Here is a 14742-nt window from a genome sequence, read left to right as displayed (position 1 = left end):
CGGGGTGGCTGCTCAGTAGCAGACTCAATGGAAACTCTGCCGGAAATCACAGTATTCGCTCAGGAATGCGTCAAAAACGTCAAAAAAGTAGTTTTCTGGGTGAACTACTCCATTAAAGATGGGTGCCGTGAAGACTCGTCTCTGGGAGTTTGTGCACTTACTTGGCTGTGCCTCCCTCTGGCTTGTTCCACCTGTAACACACAGGTTGAATATTTCATGTTAGCTTACGCAACAGTGATTGACAAAAAAATAAAACTCTTTTGAAAATAGCAGATATACAACCTCACAATATGCCGCATCGCATTGTGAGCTAACGCACATCTATGCACCTAACTTACATAATATCTGCAACAAAGATCAATACAGGGAACAAAAGAGCCATTGAGAGAGCTTTGGAAAGCTGATTCAAAAGCTCAGATAATATCCCACCCAGATACATGTACAATGTACTGTACTATATAAATATAGTGTATACAAAACTATACATGGTCTCTGTCGGGTGGAAACCGACAGAGAAACTGTTACTTTTCAATTCAATTCAAATTCAAAAGTGGCAAAAGTAGCAGATCCACAAGCTCAGTGTGGATCTGCTACTTTTGATGTTTTTCTTTACGCTGTAGTATGATGAAGAAGGGCATTCATTTAGGAGAAAATAAATAAAAAGGTTAAAATATGGAGATAATAGGTTTTCGACCGACAACAACGATAATGGTTGCTGTTGGGCAGAAACCTAATAATACAGTAGCTCCATATATTTCAACTTTTTATAGATGTTTTATCCATATGGGTCCATTTGGCTACATTTGCACACAGAGTTATGGAGGTATGTAGCCTAATGCATAGTTAACTGGGGGTCCTTGAAATGAAAAAAATTGTAAAATAATAACTGGCCTAATGCATACATGCTGTATAGCAGGGTACTTACTTTCTGTCCTGAGGGTCGATATCACAGAAAGTGACAGTGTTGCTCGGGTAGTGCCGTCGGAAGAAAAGCCTGTGGAACAAATGAGGCCACATGCCGATGAATATATATTCCCTGAAAGCCACTTTATGTTTGGCTGAGCTGAATGCAAAGCTGCGTACAAAGTGTCCTGTTACGGTGGCTGCAGACCGCATGTTCCTCAACCGACCATCACATCATGTCTCCATTTGTCAGTTTGTGTTTAGAATTTTCATTCATGCAAATAATTACAAATTTGTTTTTGTTTTTTCATTCAAAGTGAGTTTGTAATACTTTGTTTGCTAGGGGGGTTCTGGGGCCCCCTGGAGCCCCCCCTCCCAGGGCATGAAGTAGGGCTGTCACGATTATGACAATTCCCATTTGGCGATTAATATTATCGCACAAATAATTGCGACAAGGACAATATCGCTAGGACAATAATGGACAGTTGCAGCACTACTGTATGGCATGCAGGTTTCTCCTTTAACCCATTTTGGGCGGGAACCCCTTTTGGTGTTAGCATTATGTTATGCTTTAGCTATTGAAAAATAGCAGATCTACAAGCTCATAGCGCGCCACCGAGTGGCGCGCTACGAGCTTGTAGGTCTGCTATTTTTGAAAAAGCAAAGAACGACTTTTTCAGAAAACTGTCAGGACGTAGAAGACATTTTTAGAATCTGATCTCAGGTCAGAATGGGTCAACTCACTTCCTCTGGTTGTCGGTCAGCGTGATGCCTTGCGCAGACACCTTGAAGTGCACGACGGTGGCAGTAGAGGCCGTGGTGGCGGCCAGCGTCTCGCTGATGGCCTTGGCCACAGCCTGGGGACCCGTCAGGGACTCCATCTCTACGGAGTTGATGTACAGCACGTTGCATGCTGGGGGAAAACAACCACAGCGACACACAAAGTCACCGGCTGTTTTATCATGCAGCGAGAGACTGAGCCGAACCAGTGGTGGAGAGTAAACTATAAGTACATTTACTCAAGTACAACTTTGAGGTGCATTTACTTAACTTGAGTATGTCCCTTTTTCAATGCACAACTAGAGCATAATCTTAGAGACAATTGTCTTTTCATTTTTTTTACTCCATTACAATTATTTAAATACTATAGCTACCGGTAGTTACATTGCATATTTAGATTATTAATGCAGAACATTCATTGACCTCTTTAGCCCGTAATGCTGCGACTATTCAATCAAAAATAGAAAGTCTACAAGCTCACATTCTTTAAGTACACTTTACAACTTTTCGTTTTGGTTCTGTAAATACATATTGATGCCATTACTTTAATACTGATCTACTCCCGTGGAAGTTTGATACAAGCCTTTTACTTGTAACAAGAGTATTTTCACAGCGTGGCATTTTTACTTTGACTTAAGTAAAAGTACTTCCACCACCAGACTGAACTAAACAAAGACGACACAGGGCGGGGGACACAGGCTTCTTGAAGACAACAGAATGGGAATCAACAGTAACCTACGTATGCAGTATGCAGACAGTCACAGCTGCACAGACTTGTTTGTTAATGACATTAAAAAAAATTTAACCGACCTGTTCATGCACAAATGCGTATAGCCTATATAATGTGCTGTATTCTTGTCATTACACTGCATGCTCTCTCAGACAAGGCATGGTCAGATAGAGCACGGACATTAAACACATCCATCGACCAGTGTCATTCCACATCAAACACTTTTCCATATTTGGACATAAAGCTGGACGGCAATGTTAACAGACTGTAAGAAAGACAAATCTACACAAATTCTGCAGCACACAAACATGCACGCACGCACGCACGCACACACACATACACGCACACTCAAACAAATGTTTTGAGGCATACATAGACCTAGCATTCAAGGAAACGAGTAGCATTCCAGAAGAAGCAATCCAAATAAATGTACACAGGGTTTACCATGGGAATCAGCAGGGGCCTTTTGCACTGGAGTAACAAGGAAGTGGTGTTACTTGGAGGGAGTGAACGTTATGCGTCAGGAAACATGAAAACTGGTGTTTTCCTTCACATTAAAGTCATACTGTTTAACTTTTATAATTAAACGTAAGTTATTTTTTATATAATCTTTCACCGGTAGATTTTTCCCAATAAACATTCCACATAACTTCAGTATAGAAAAACTATGAGCTATGAGAGGTGACACCAAAAAAACGACAAAAATTGTTAAGCAGCATGACTTTAAATAACTGTCTAGTTAAGGATCTATATCTTCTGTTTCATTCTGGACAGTGGACACATACAGCATCTTTCATGTTCTTCTTTTTACCCATATCCGCTTTTTTAATATTGCCTTTTTCTTTACCCATAGCCATTTCATTTCAACTTCCCCATTATGTGCAGACATTTCAAGGCAATCATCTACGTATCTGTCTCATGAAAGCGTAATTGAAAGGGATCTGTGCCACTGAATGCATGTGCTAAATACACACCTGCTCCTTGTTTGAGTCGTTCAGCCAGGGGGTTTGCTGGTGTGACCACCTCGGACACTTCTTCATGGAGATCTATACAACATGCAGAGAGAGAGTACTGAGTGTGAATTTACAGAAAGGGGCCCAAGTGCTTTCCAAAATGGCCTGTGAACATGCTGTATACCGGTATAGAGCCCATTGGCACAGACCTGTGGTAGGGATGAGCAGTTTGCAGGGTAGGGCCAGTGGCGTGATGGCGTGTTGGTAGACCAAGGCAGACAGACAGCCTGCGGGGGCACACAAACAGCATACAGTTCATTCATCATCAGTGATTGATTAGCAGACAGTACAGGTATTAAAGTCAAAGGTTATGCTAAAAGGATAACACAAAACTACATTGTACACAATTCATCACTACTACGTACAGTATAATACAGAGTACAGACAATACAATTCAATACAAAATGTACTAGAAAACATATTGGAATAAAGCTCGTAGATGTATATTTACAGAGAAAGCAGGGGAGGGGTCAGGCGATTCAAGGAGTTCACTTCGTATTGTGACGAAAGGCATTATTTTACGTTCGTTTTGAGTTTGGTACGGGTATAGGGAGTCTAGAACCTCTATGCCTGTTGGTAGGTCAGTTTGTTACGGGTATAGGGAGTCTAGAACCTCTATGCCTGTTTGTAGGTCAGTTTGTTACGGGTATAGGGAGTCTAGAACCTCTATGCCTGTTGGTATGTCAGTTTGGTTAAAGGAAAGTCATCCTGCCAGAAAATTTCTTTTTTGATAGATTGGGTAGATAAAGTTGTCTAGCCGAGGCTTGAGACTTAGTACAGTGCACGCACGTGTGCATGTACATTACACTCTCAGTCAAATGCACACCCGTGAACGCGCGCGCACATACATATACACACACACACACACACACACACACACACACACACACACACACACACACACACACACACACACACACACACACACACACACACACACACACACACACACACACACACACACACACACACACACACACACACACACACACACACACACACACACACACACACACACACACACACACACACACACACGTCACGCTGCCTTGAAATGAAATTAGTAGGGAGAACATGAGTTGGATGACTTCAACCCAAACTCTGTACTGTAATTATAGAAGGATTCGTCTTTATGGAGGCTGGAAGATCGAGACAAACGACAGTCTTTGATGGACGGACGGACAGACAGACAGACAGACAGACAGACAGACAGACAGACAGACTTGCTCGCGTGCGTGCGTGCGTGCGTGCGTGCGTGCGTGTTTTTGGCTCACCAAAGTAAGGTTCGTTGGGACAACCCTTCAGCTTCACCCCTTTAGGGCTGCTCTCGATTAGGAAGTGCCTCACCAACTCGTTGGTGACATCACCCGCTGACACAGAGAGAGAGAGAGAGAGAGAGAGAGAGAGAGAGAGAGAGAGAGAGAGAGAGAGGTAGACAAAATGAAAGAAAGAAAGAGAGAGATAGATAACGTCAGTGAGTAGTGAGTACACAGACAATAAACAAGTGATTAGCATGCAGACATCACCTCATGTGTTCAGTATTAGGTGGAAGAGGTAATTGTTTGTCTCTTTTCCGGCCAACAGTGGGAGCAGTTGCGTATCAACAACCTTAAAAGTCCATGAAGCTGCACCAGTAAGCCACACCCCTCCACTCTAGCTTAGAGTGAAATTGATAAACCGAGGATTTGCCCATACACGATGTGTCACTGGCATGTCCAAACCTAGCTTGTATTAAAGTTCACAAACATTACTTTTCAGGAAATGAAGCCAATATAGTTATTATTTAGTCAAAAAGGCATTATTTAAAATCTGACATTGGGTGACCTCTGTTTAGAGACCCTCAGTAAGTAGACAGTTGGATATAGAGCAATTTACTATTTAACTGAATGATGGATACAATGTACTGTATGTAACCTAGTCCTAGATACCATACCCTGATGGAAATTGCTGTTTTACTTTGTCATTTTTTCTTTCTCTTCTTACTATGTTCATTAGTACTTTCAATACTAGTTTACTAATTACTTTTACTGTCTTGTACTGTCTGTCTTTGTTTTATTTGTCTTGTTCTGACCTTGATTGGGGTCGCAATTGATTGATCGCAAAATGTATCATTATTCATTGCTGCATCAAGAAAAAGAAAAAGAAAGTGATAAAAAAACCCAAAGGGAATTATTTCATCAATATTTGTTGAAACGAAAGCAGAGACACACTTTTCAAAATAGCAGATTTACAAGCTCACGACAAATTAGAATGGCTCTTTCCGCTACTTTTGCATGCAAAACCAGGGCATTAATTTACAGTACAATAAATAAATAAATAAATATGGAGATACAAGGTTTCTGTCCGACAGCAACGAATACGTAATATTAATATGATGTTTTTGATAGGAATGTTCCCATTGGGAAAGGAGTACAGTACAGTATGTGAACAAAGTGATTAATGATATCACATGCTGCACTTTCAATCTTCTAGCAGGTATGTACGTGGCCAATTTAGGTGTTTTGGCCGATGCTGTTTTTTTCCAGAGTGACTGGAACCCGACAGATGATATTTCAGGCTCACCAAGTTACTGTCTGTCAGGAGGAAACCTCATATGTCCAAAACTGTTTAAGTAGCAGATCAACAAGCGCAACACGCATTTCGAGCTTGTGGATCTGCTACTTTCTATGCGTTTGTGTGCCACTGTAACAAGTAGGGTGTTACTGTAAAAAACACAAAAAGTTAAAATATGGAGGAATATAAGAGGTCTCTGCCCGAGCGATGGTCAATTGCTACAACTTCTCTCGTGGTCTGTCTCCTGGCTGCCCCTTCAAGTGGCATCTGCATTTACCTTCGGAGGCTTTCTTTGTCGCACCTCCAACGGTGCCCATGGAATTGTGTGGTACCAGATGATGGTCGCTTCCCTTACCTTTCTTGGCTGGTTGCGTCGTGGGTGGTGGAGATGCCACCTTCATGGCCAGTCCGTAGGCCCCTCTGAAGGAATGACTATCCCGAATGACGAAGGCCCCTGGCTCCCTCTCTCGCAGCAGGCTGATGGCTGCCAACACACATGTTCAAAGTTAGTGTTAAGATGAAAATCTTAGCCCTGGCCGGCCAGATATCAAACCGTGGCCTTGCTGTCAGGCGGTTTATTGGTTGTGAGTAAACATTGTTTAAATTGTAATTTCAAAAGATTAAAAAAAAAGAAAAGAAAAAAAGTTTCAGGACAAATGAAACATATTTCAAAGATGTAGATAGGCATTTTTGCAAATACCTTGGCAAAAAAACGTTTAGGTTACTGTTCAGGAAGTAAGTAACAGCCCGACAAGCTCAAAACGCCGAGCGAATCTGCTACTTTTAATGCTTTTGTGTGACACTGTAGTATAAGTAGTACAAGTAGGGTGCGGTAATCTCTGTGTGTGTGTGTGTGTGTGTGTGTGTGTGTGTGTGTGTGTGTGTGTGTGTGTGTGTGTGTGTGTGTGTGTGTGTGTGTGTGTGTGTGAGAATGGTGCATGGGTGAATGTAATGCACCTTGGATAAAGGCGCTATATAAATGCACCATTTACCATTTTAATCTACGAAAACACGCACAAAGGGCTAGACTGTGGAGATGAGAGGTTTCTGTGCGACAGCAACGGTGGGATCATCTCAATCCCTCCATCAACGTCCACATGTGACAGTGCATCGCAGGAAATGGACGAGAGGAGCAGTGCAGGCAGATGTTTCCCTATAACGCTCTGCATATGTGTGGCTTTCCTTCTGGGAGTGCTTGTTCAAACACTGCATGTGCATGCGCAGCGCATGCATGTGTGTGTGCGTGTGTGCGTGTGCGTGTGTGTGTGTGTGTGTCATGCATGTGTGTGAGTCTCATGCATGCCATTGAGTATGAGTGTGCGCATGTGTCTCAGTGCTTGCATGCACATGTGTCATTTTGTGTGAGTGTATTGCTATTATCAAATTTTAACTTGTGTTACTACACTTGTGAGGACCAAATGTCCCCACGAGTGTAGCAGAATTTGAGAAACGGCGACATTGTGAGGACCATTTCCTGGAGAAACAAAAGATTTGGGGAGCTAAGCTCCAAATGCGCTTAACCTCTAAATGTCAAATTGTATTTATAATGAATACGCTAATTAGCCACAGTCACATAGCCAATCTACAAGCAGCACAATATTTTGTGAGCTTGTACGTGGATTTGCTATTATTGGCTTTAAAAAACAGTACCTATAGTAATGTGTGTGTGTGTGTGTGTGTGTGTGTGTGTGTGTGTGTGTGTGTGTGTGCGTGCGTGCGTGCGTGCGTGCGTGCGTGCGTGCGTGCGTGCGTGCGTGCGTGCGTGCGTGTGATGTCATGGCAGTGGAGCATGTGCTTGTGTTTAAGATGATCTAATCCAATGAGGGCGATGAGCAAAAGCAGAAGAGAACATCCACTGACCTCACAGCCAGACAGATGAGCAGAGAACAAGAGGACACATGTGTGTCTGTTTGTGGTCGCGCAAGTGCGCATGCGTGCATGTGCATGACTACGCATGCAAGCATTCCCAAAAGTGCAAACATCAGGAAATCTCTGGCCTCAGAGTGCACTACATTCAATTAACACAGTGGTTTCAAACTCAAGCAAGAGTTTGAAGTAGTAGTGGTTCCCGAGCTATGTGGCCCATAGGGTAGGAGCCTATCTCCTGTTACTGTAGCGTGAGGCTTGATGTACAAGTGCACCCCCTGGCAGTGTTGATTTTCACAGAAAATGTAGTTTTAGTCATAGTCTTTTGAATCAAATTCAGTTTTAGTCATATTTTATGAATATAGTTTTAGTTGACTAAATATCATAAGATTTTAGTCGACTAAATCTACAGTAGATTTACACAAGTTTCCATCACACAACAACAGCGTACAGCTGTACACGTTTGTTTATTATGAAATTATGATAAATTGACAGAGAGCATTGCTGGTCCGTTTATTATTTCGTTTTTAAAGGCATGATCTCAGTCTCTCGTTAAGAGCAAGTCAAGTGGGAAGTGGACACACAGGCCCTGAAACCATGACATGTCAATGGTCAGTGCAAGAACAGGTTGAGTGACAAGGATGCTCCTGTGGTTAGCTTGTAGATCTTTTTGGTAAGTGACAGCATTGTATGATTGAGTATAACGTCTCTGTTGGGTCTAATGAGCAATATGTCCAAAACTGTTACTTAAATTAAAATATAGCCAAAATAGCCTAAAAGTGTAGTGTATATCTAGATCTGCTATTTTGGCTATTTTTTTTATTTGAATCAGTTCAAAACGTGTCACCTTGTGCCATGTTTAAAGCTCATCTCCTCACCTTGCTCCCGGGAAATGTCTGGCTTGTACCAGAACTTGGACGTGTCTTGGACAAACTTGACATTCAGCCTGGTCTCCGGACTACCATCTAGAGAACAGGGAGAGAGAGAGAGAGAGAGAGAGGGGAGAAGGAATGTCAGTGTCACAGAGAGGTGTCACAGCTCAATCTCTAAGGTCAAGATTACTATGTAATCCACGCCGCTGTGCCTGGCTTTAACTGTAGACAAATGTGACAGCCGAGCCATATCGATGTCAGCAGGAAGTCTCACAGGAACGTCACTCAAAGTATAGCCCGAAGCTCCGACATACATCTCAACTAAAGTCCAGGCATGCATTTCATTGTACTGTGTGTGGACTGGCTGGTTCCTCCAATAAAATCACAGAGAACAACATACTCTATGAAAGGAACGACAGCTTGCCAAATGCACTTGCCAGAAGCCACCCCCCCCCCCCCCCCCCTCACTATATACATTTTACTTTAACCCATTAAGACCTGAGGCCGATTATACAAAATGTCTTCTAAATCCTACATCTTCTGAAAAATGTTTCAATGTCAGCGGTGCTCAAACCTTTTCATGTCAAGGACCCCCACAATGTATTTGGCCTGCGAACCCCATCTCAAAATATGTTCTTCCAGAGACCCCCATAAGCAAGGATTTAAAAGAATGTACAATTCAAGGATTTGTAGAAATGTCCATGATTTTTCAAAAATAGCAGATCTACAAGCTAGTAGTGCGGCATGAAATGACGTGCTACAAGCTTGTGTATATCTGCTATATCTTTGAATAGCCAAGGTATAAAAGAATGCTTTTTAGCCCAAATCTAAAATGACATAGATGCTTTCTCTGTCTTAATGGGTTAAATATTATTTTTGGAAGTTATGTGAATATTCTATGTTTCATATCGTGTTCATGAATTTGGATGCAGTGGTACGCCATATCGATATGATTTGATTTATAAGGAATCACGCATGACCCCGCCAGGGCATTAATGGATAGAATCTATGGAAAACAGTTTAAAAATGTGTCCCGAGGCAATAAACAAATCCTGGCTACAGCCGAGAACACAAAATGCCTGGTTTTACGGTTAAACCTCTCCCGAACAAGGGGCCCTGCAGCTTGAGCTCTAGAGCTGCCTGTCTGTCTGTCTGTGCCTCAGTCTCACCACACAGTGGCCATGCTACTCTGAACGGACTCAGAGGCACACCACAGACACAGAGACATGGCTGCCAGATCCACTGGGCTGGAAGCCACAACCACTGCTATCCTACCCCGAGAGCATCTGGAGCTGGCCGAGCGAGAACAAGAACGGTGGGGGGGGGGGGGGGGGGGGAGAGAGAGAGAGAGAGAGAGAGAGAGAGAGAGAGAGAGAGAGAGAGAGAGAGAGAGAGAGAGAGAGAGAGAGAGAGAGAGAGAGAGAGAGAGAGAGACAGAGAGACAGAGAGACAGACAGACAGACAGACAGACAGACAGACAGACAGACAGACAGACAGACAGACAGACAGACAGACAGACAGACAGACAGACAGACAGACAAAAGCCACAGTTTATCAGCCACATGAGTAGAGCAGGACAGTGGAACGGCTCAGCTATGATGTGGATCAGAGAATAAGCAGCAGGCTAGCTACTTTTATTGATCCCTGAGGGGACATTTGTCATTTGCATTTAATCCATCCTAACTATCCTATGGGAACGGACACAGATGGTATCCAGGCTTACATCGTCATCAGATGGTTAAGACAATGAATTGTATTTATATGACGTTTATGTACAGTAATAATCGACTCATTACAAGTCGAATAATTAGAACACTGCTGAAAGCAGTGTTAACTCTGCCCTTAACTCTGCTCATCTCACCAGGCAAGTTGAACTTGGAGAAGTCGGGGAGGGTGTGGAAGTAGCTGGGAGTGCTGCCTCCACTCGACAGCGGGGACGGCATCTTGCCGTTCAGCGTCCCGTAGGACAGGCCTCCATTGGGCCGTTCACCGCTGGACATGCGCCTCTTCTCGGGGAGCTGCGGCTGCTGCCCGGGAGGGGCCGGGCTGCCCTGCCGGAACGCTGTCCCGCCGTCCAGGTAGCCCGCGGCGGGGGACAAAGGAAACGAGGGTGTGGGCGGTCCCTGGTAGCCGGAGGAGCTGCTCTGCCGTGACAGGTTGCCGTGGCGCTCGTCCGGCGTGGTGTAGCCGCTGTGCATGGGGTGGCGGTCCAGACTGGGACTCCTCTGGGACACCTGCAACAGTGCACGCGTATTACGGTTAACTAAAACTAATGAAAAAACTCAAACTAAACTTTTTATCCGTTAACTGAACTAAATAAAACTGTTCCTGAAACACACTGAAATGTGTGTTTACAAAACAAATTTAAACTAACTGTAATAATAGACAAAATGCCCGTAGTTTTTTTTTCGTATTTTATCATTTATTTATTATCTTTTCTTGAGTTTACTCAAGAAAAGACACTTACTCACTTACTCTGGTCCTTTTCAATCCTGCCCCTGACTTATTCGTCAGATGCAGGATTGAAAAGGGCAGAAAAAAACTGAAAACTCAACTAAAACTATAAGCGTAAAACTATAAAACTAGCAAACCCGCTAAAAACGAACTTAAACTAAACTATAATGAAAAATTTAAAACTATTATACCTTGGCGACAGGCACGTGCACACATAGACATCAAAGGAGTCTTGAGCCCCTGCCTTTTTACCCGTCTATTTACAAGCTCTCTTGTGAGCTTGTAGATCCGCTATTATTATAATTTTTTGGCCAAAAGTGCATTTTTAGATAATTTCAGCCCCATGTTTCCTCTCTGGCATTCTCTGCACGTCCCTGACCTGCGATATGGAGGGGTGGCGGCCCAAGACTGGGCTGCCCTGGTGCAGGGTGAGGGATGGCTGTCTGCTGAGTATGGGGCTGCTGGCCTGCAGGTTCTGGCCCAGAGACGGCTGTCTGCTGAGGACGGGGCTCCGCTGTGCCACCTGAGCATGAGGCACAAGAGGAGCCACGCAGAGTTACCTTCAAAACGCTTTTAACAATGGATAGCAAATGGCAAATGTTATTGTCGATTGTTGTGCAATTGTTCCCCGTCATTGTTTCTGCTTTGTGCCAGTGAGGACCCCCTAGAAACGAGTTGCTGCAACTCAAGGGGCATATCCTCCATTGGCATTTCAAAATAATATAAAATAAATGTAGATATAAATATAATAATGGTGATATAGCGAGGTTTCATAATAATAATAAGCACCTGTCCGGTGGAGGCCTGTCTGGTCAGTACAGGACTGCCCTGCAGGGCTCCCTGAGATGGACAGCGACCCAGCATGGGACTGCCTCCCAAGCCCGGGACGACGGACACCTCGTAGCCGTTGGCCGGCGACGGCTGCCGCGCCGCCACGGGACTGCCGCCCGCCTGATAGGCCGCAAGCGAGCGCTGCTGCAGGACGGGGCTGTGAGCGGGCCCGGCGCCGGCCATCCAGTGCAGCGCCTGGGGGCTCCTGTGGCTGTAGGAGGCCTGCGGCTGGGCGGGTTCTGAGCGGGCCGTGCTGGCCTCGGAGGTCGCGTAGCCACCAAGATAGGAGAGCGTTGGGGCGGCGGTGCCATGGTAGGAGGAGGCCGGGGAGCTGGAGTCCAGGTAGGAAGGGGTGGGGGCCTTGGCAGCCTGGTAGGTAAGGGTGGGGGCGCTAGCAGCCTGGTCGTAGGGGGTGGGGGCGTTGGCAGCCTGGTCGTAGGGGGTGGGGACACTGGCAGCCTGGTAGGAAGGGGTGGGGGTGTTGGCAGCCTGGTAGGAGAGGGTGGGGGCGTTGGCAGCCTGGTAGGAGAGGGTGGGGGCGTTGGCAGCCTGGTAGGAGAGGGTGGGGGCGTTGGCAGCCTGGTAGGAAGGGGTGGGGGCGTTGGCAGCCTGGTAGGAAGGGGTGGGGGCGCTGGCAGACTGGTAGGAAGGGGTGGGGGCGCTGGCAGCCTGGTAGGAGAGGGTGGGGGCGCTGGCAGTCTGGTAGGAAGGGTTGGGGGTGCTGGCTGCCTGGGAGAAGGGGGTGGGGGTGGGGTGGGCACTCTCAGTGGGCTGCGAGCAGAAGCCGGAATCAGTAGTGGGCTGGGACGGAGTGCTCACGCTGCTCTCTGCTGCCGCCATGTGGCCGTCACTGCAAAAGAGAAACATGGATGTTCACACATCTTAGTTATGGGGGCAGCACTTTTTTAACGTTATTATAATATTACGAATATTTGCACAGTATACTTGGCTATCTAGATATTGGTAGCTATTATACCTGTGTTTTGCCTACATATTTAAAGTAAATATATCCATACATACGGTGTAGATACCTGTATGTATGGAGTGAGAGCCCTCATGTGTATATTGTTTTTCCGATGTTACATACTGTGTATGTATCATCACAAACTTGTTTCACACTCACTTCTGTGGGCTTTGGATGGGGCTGCTGCTGGACAGAGGTGGGTGGGTGGAGGGACTGGGGCTCCTCTCTCCCGGCTGGCCCAGCAGGCTCCCCGGCGAGGGGGCTGCCGTCGGTTCCCCGCCTGCCACTGCCGCCGACCGGGCCACCGACTCCACGTAGCTCCTGGGTGCTGCATGACAAAGAGCAAAGAGAGGCAGAACTTCAGATCGCAGCGGTGGAAAGTAACTACTACTGTAAGTCACTGTGAAGAACTTGCACTTGACTTGAGTGGTGCGTCGCTGTCAGGCAGAAACCTCCTATTTCCATATTTTGACTGACTGCCACCATGTGGCCACCAGCAATATCGCTAGATGCCAGGCGGATACAGGAAGGTCTCACTATGATGCACTTACATATGCAGAAACGTATATTGTAATCACGATGCAGTGTAATATCTGAAATAAGCCCTGAACCTCGCGAACGTGATTATCACCACCCTAGTTTCAGAGAAAACAGTGTCTAAAGTCAGCCGCTAAAACAGAAGTGAATGATGCGCACGTACGACACAGTGAGGGCGGGACTGAGCAAGGCGTTGCCTAGCAACCAGCCCGGGGCTAAAAGACTGTTTTATATCGATATCTAAAACATATATTTACGACTATACATACAAGCGTTGCCAATGTAAATATAATGTCTAAGGCATGAAATGTGTTAACGTTTTAAATTGTATGTAAATTAAACGGCCTACTTGATGATATTTCAGCGTCACACACATTTGCTATTCTAGAATTTGAATCCTGAAAGTAACATTATGAACATATGAGGTTTCCATCAGACAGAGGCCATTTCCACTTTCCGATGGTTCATGCTTTGACAATTTTCTATCCACTACAATTATTTAAAAACTTTTGTTACAAGTACTTTGCAGATTTAGATTAATATTGCAAAACATACATTAGCCAATTACGTAGATTGGTAGATGGTTCAATGCATAATAAGTAGATTTATATTTATACACAAATTATATTTTGATTACAAGACTTGTGACTTGTAACAAGAGCATTTCTACATTGTGGTACCGTACCGCTATTTCTAATTAAGCATAAATAAACCTAGAGTGCTATCAGATTCCCACAATTTACAGTGGGAACAGTGAAAGTGTGATATCCATCCAACTCACGATCCAAAAAACTCTGAATGCACATTAAGCAACATAAACTGAGTTCCCTGCTGCAACCCGCCGAGAGCCAGCTTTTCTGCAGCTGAATGCTAACGCTGTGAGCCTGGCGCTAACACAACCCATCTGTGCACCCCTGAGCCCTACGTGTAAGCATAAGTGTTTACATGATGGAGGCTCTCAACAGCTACGCCGCTTTCACTCCAAAATTACCACATTCTCTTACCAAAATATTAATCAGCATGATTCATTCATTTCTTGGCAATGGCGGTTATTTTCCAATGAACTTGTTTGTTTTCGATGCATTTGTAAATTAATGTCGTCGCTGTCAGGCAATCATAAATGCCTTGCGAAATTTGCAAAAACATCCGATCCACAAGCTCACAGGCACAGCTTATACATCTGCTATTCTGCTATTGAAAATAAATGTAAGTGTGAAAGTTGCCTGTCTGTGGGTTGTA

At 44.8% G+C, this 14742-nt stretch overlaps 1 protein-coding gene across 7 annotated transcripts in view; it reads right to left on the bottom strand.

The window, feature by feature from the left end:
- Positions 1 to 14742, bottom strand: part of tns1b (tensin 1b) — a 271361-nt gene that overhangs the window by 5966 nt on the left and 250653 nt on the right. For 6 of the 7 annotated variants that reach the window (XM_080785765.1, XM_080785767.1, XM_080785768.1 and 3 more), the window contains 13 exons: positions 13126 to 13294; positions 11961 to 12852; positions 11551 to 11694; positions 10579 to 10951; positions 8724 to 8810; positions 6335 to 6463; positions 4701 to 4796; positions 3576 to 3653; positions 3388 to 3459; positions 2858 to 2884; positions 1648 to 1816; positions 926 to 994; positions 162 to 191 (listed from right to left, as the gene is read on the bottom strand). In XM_080785765.1, coding sequence (XP_080641891.1) covers positions 162 to 191; positions 926 to 994; positions 1648 to 1816; positions 2858 to 2884; positions 3388 to 3459; positions 3576 to 3653; positions 4701 to 4796; positions 6335 to 6463; positions 8724 to 8810; positions 10579 to 10951; positions 11551 to 11694; positions 11961 to 12852; positions 13126 to 13294 — 2335 coding nt within the window. The remainder of the gene's footprint in view (positions 1 to 161; positions 192 to 925; positions 995 to 1647; positions 1817 to 2857; positions 2885 to 3387; positions 3460 to 3575; positions 3654 to 4700; positions 4797 to 6334; positions 6464 to 8723; positions 8811 to 10578; positions 10952 to 11550; positions 11695 to 11960; positions 12853 to 13125; positions 13295 to 14742) is intronic. The other variant, XM_080785771.1, reaches the window with a different exon arrangement.

This window comes from Protomyctophum bolini, assembly GCF_963924005.1.
Source record: "Protomyctophum bolini genome assembly, chromosome: 16".
NCBI lineage: Eukaryota > Metazoa > Chordata > Actinopteri > Myctophiformes > Myctophidae > Protomyctophum > Protomyctophum bolini.
The sequence above is the reverse complement of the archived record's forward strand: the minus strand, read 5'-3'. Positions and strand labels throughout refer to the sequence as shown.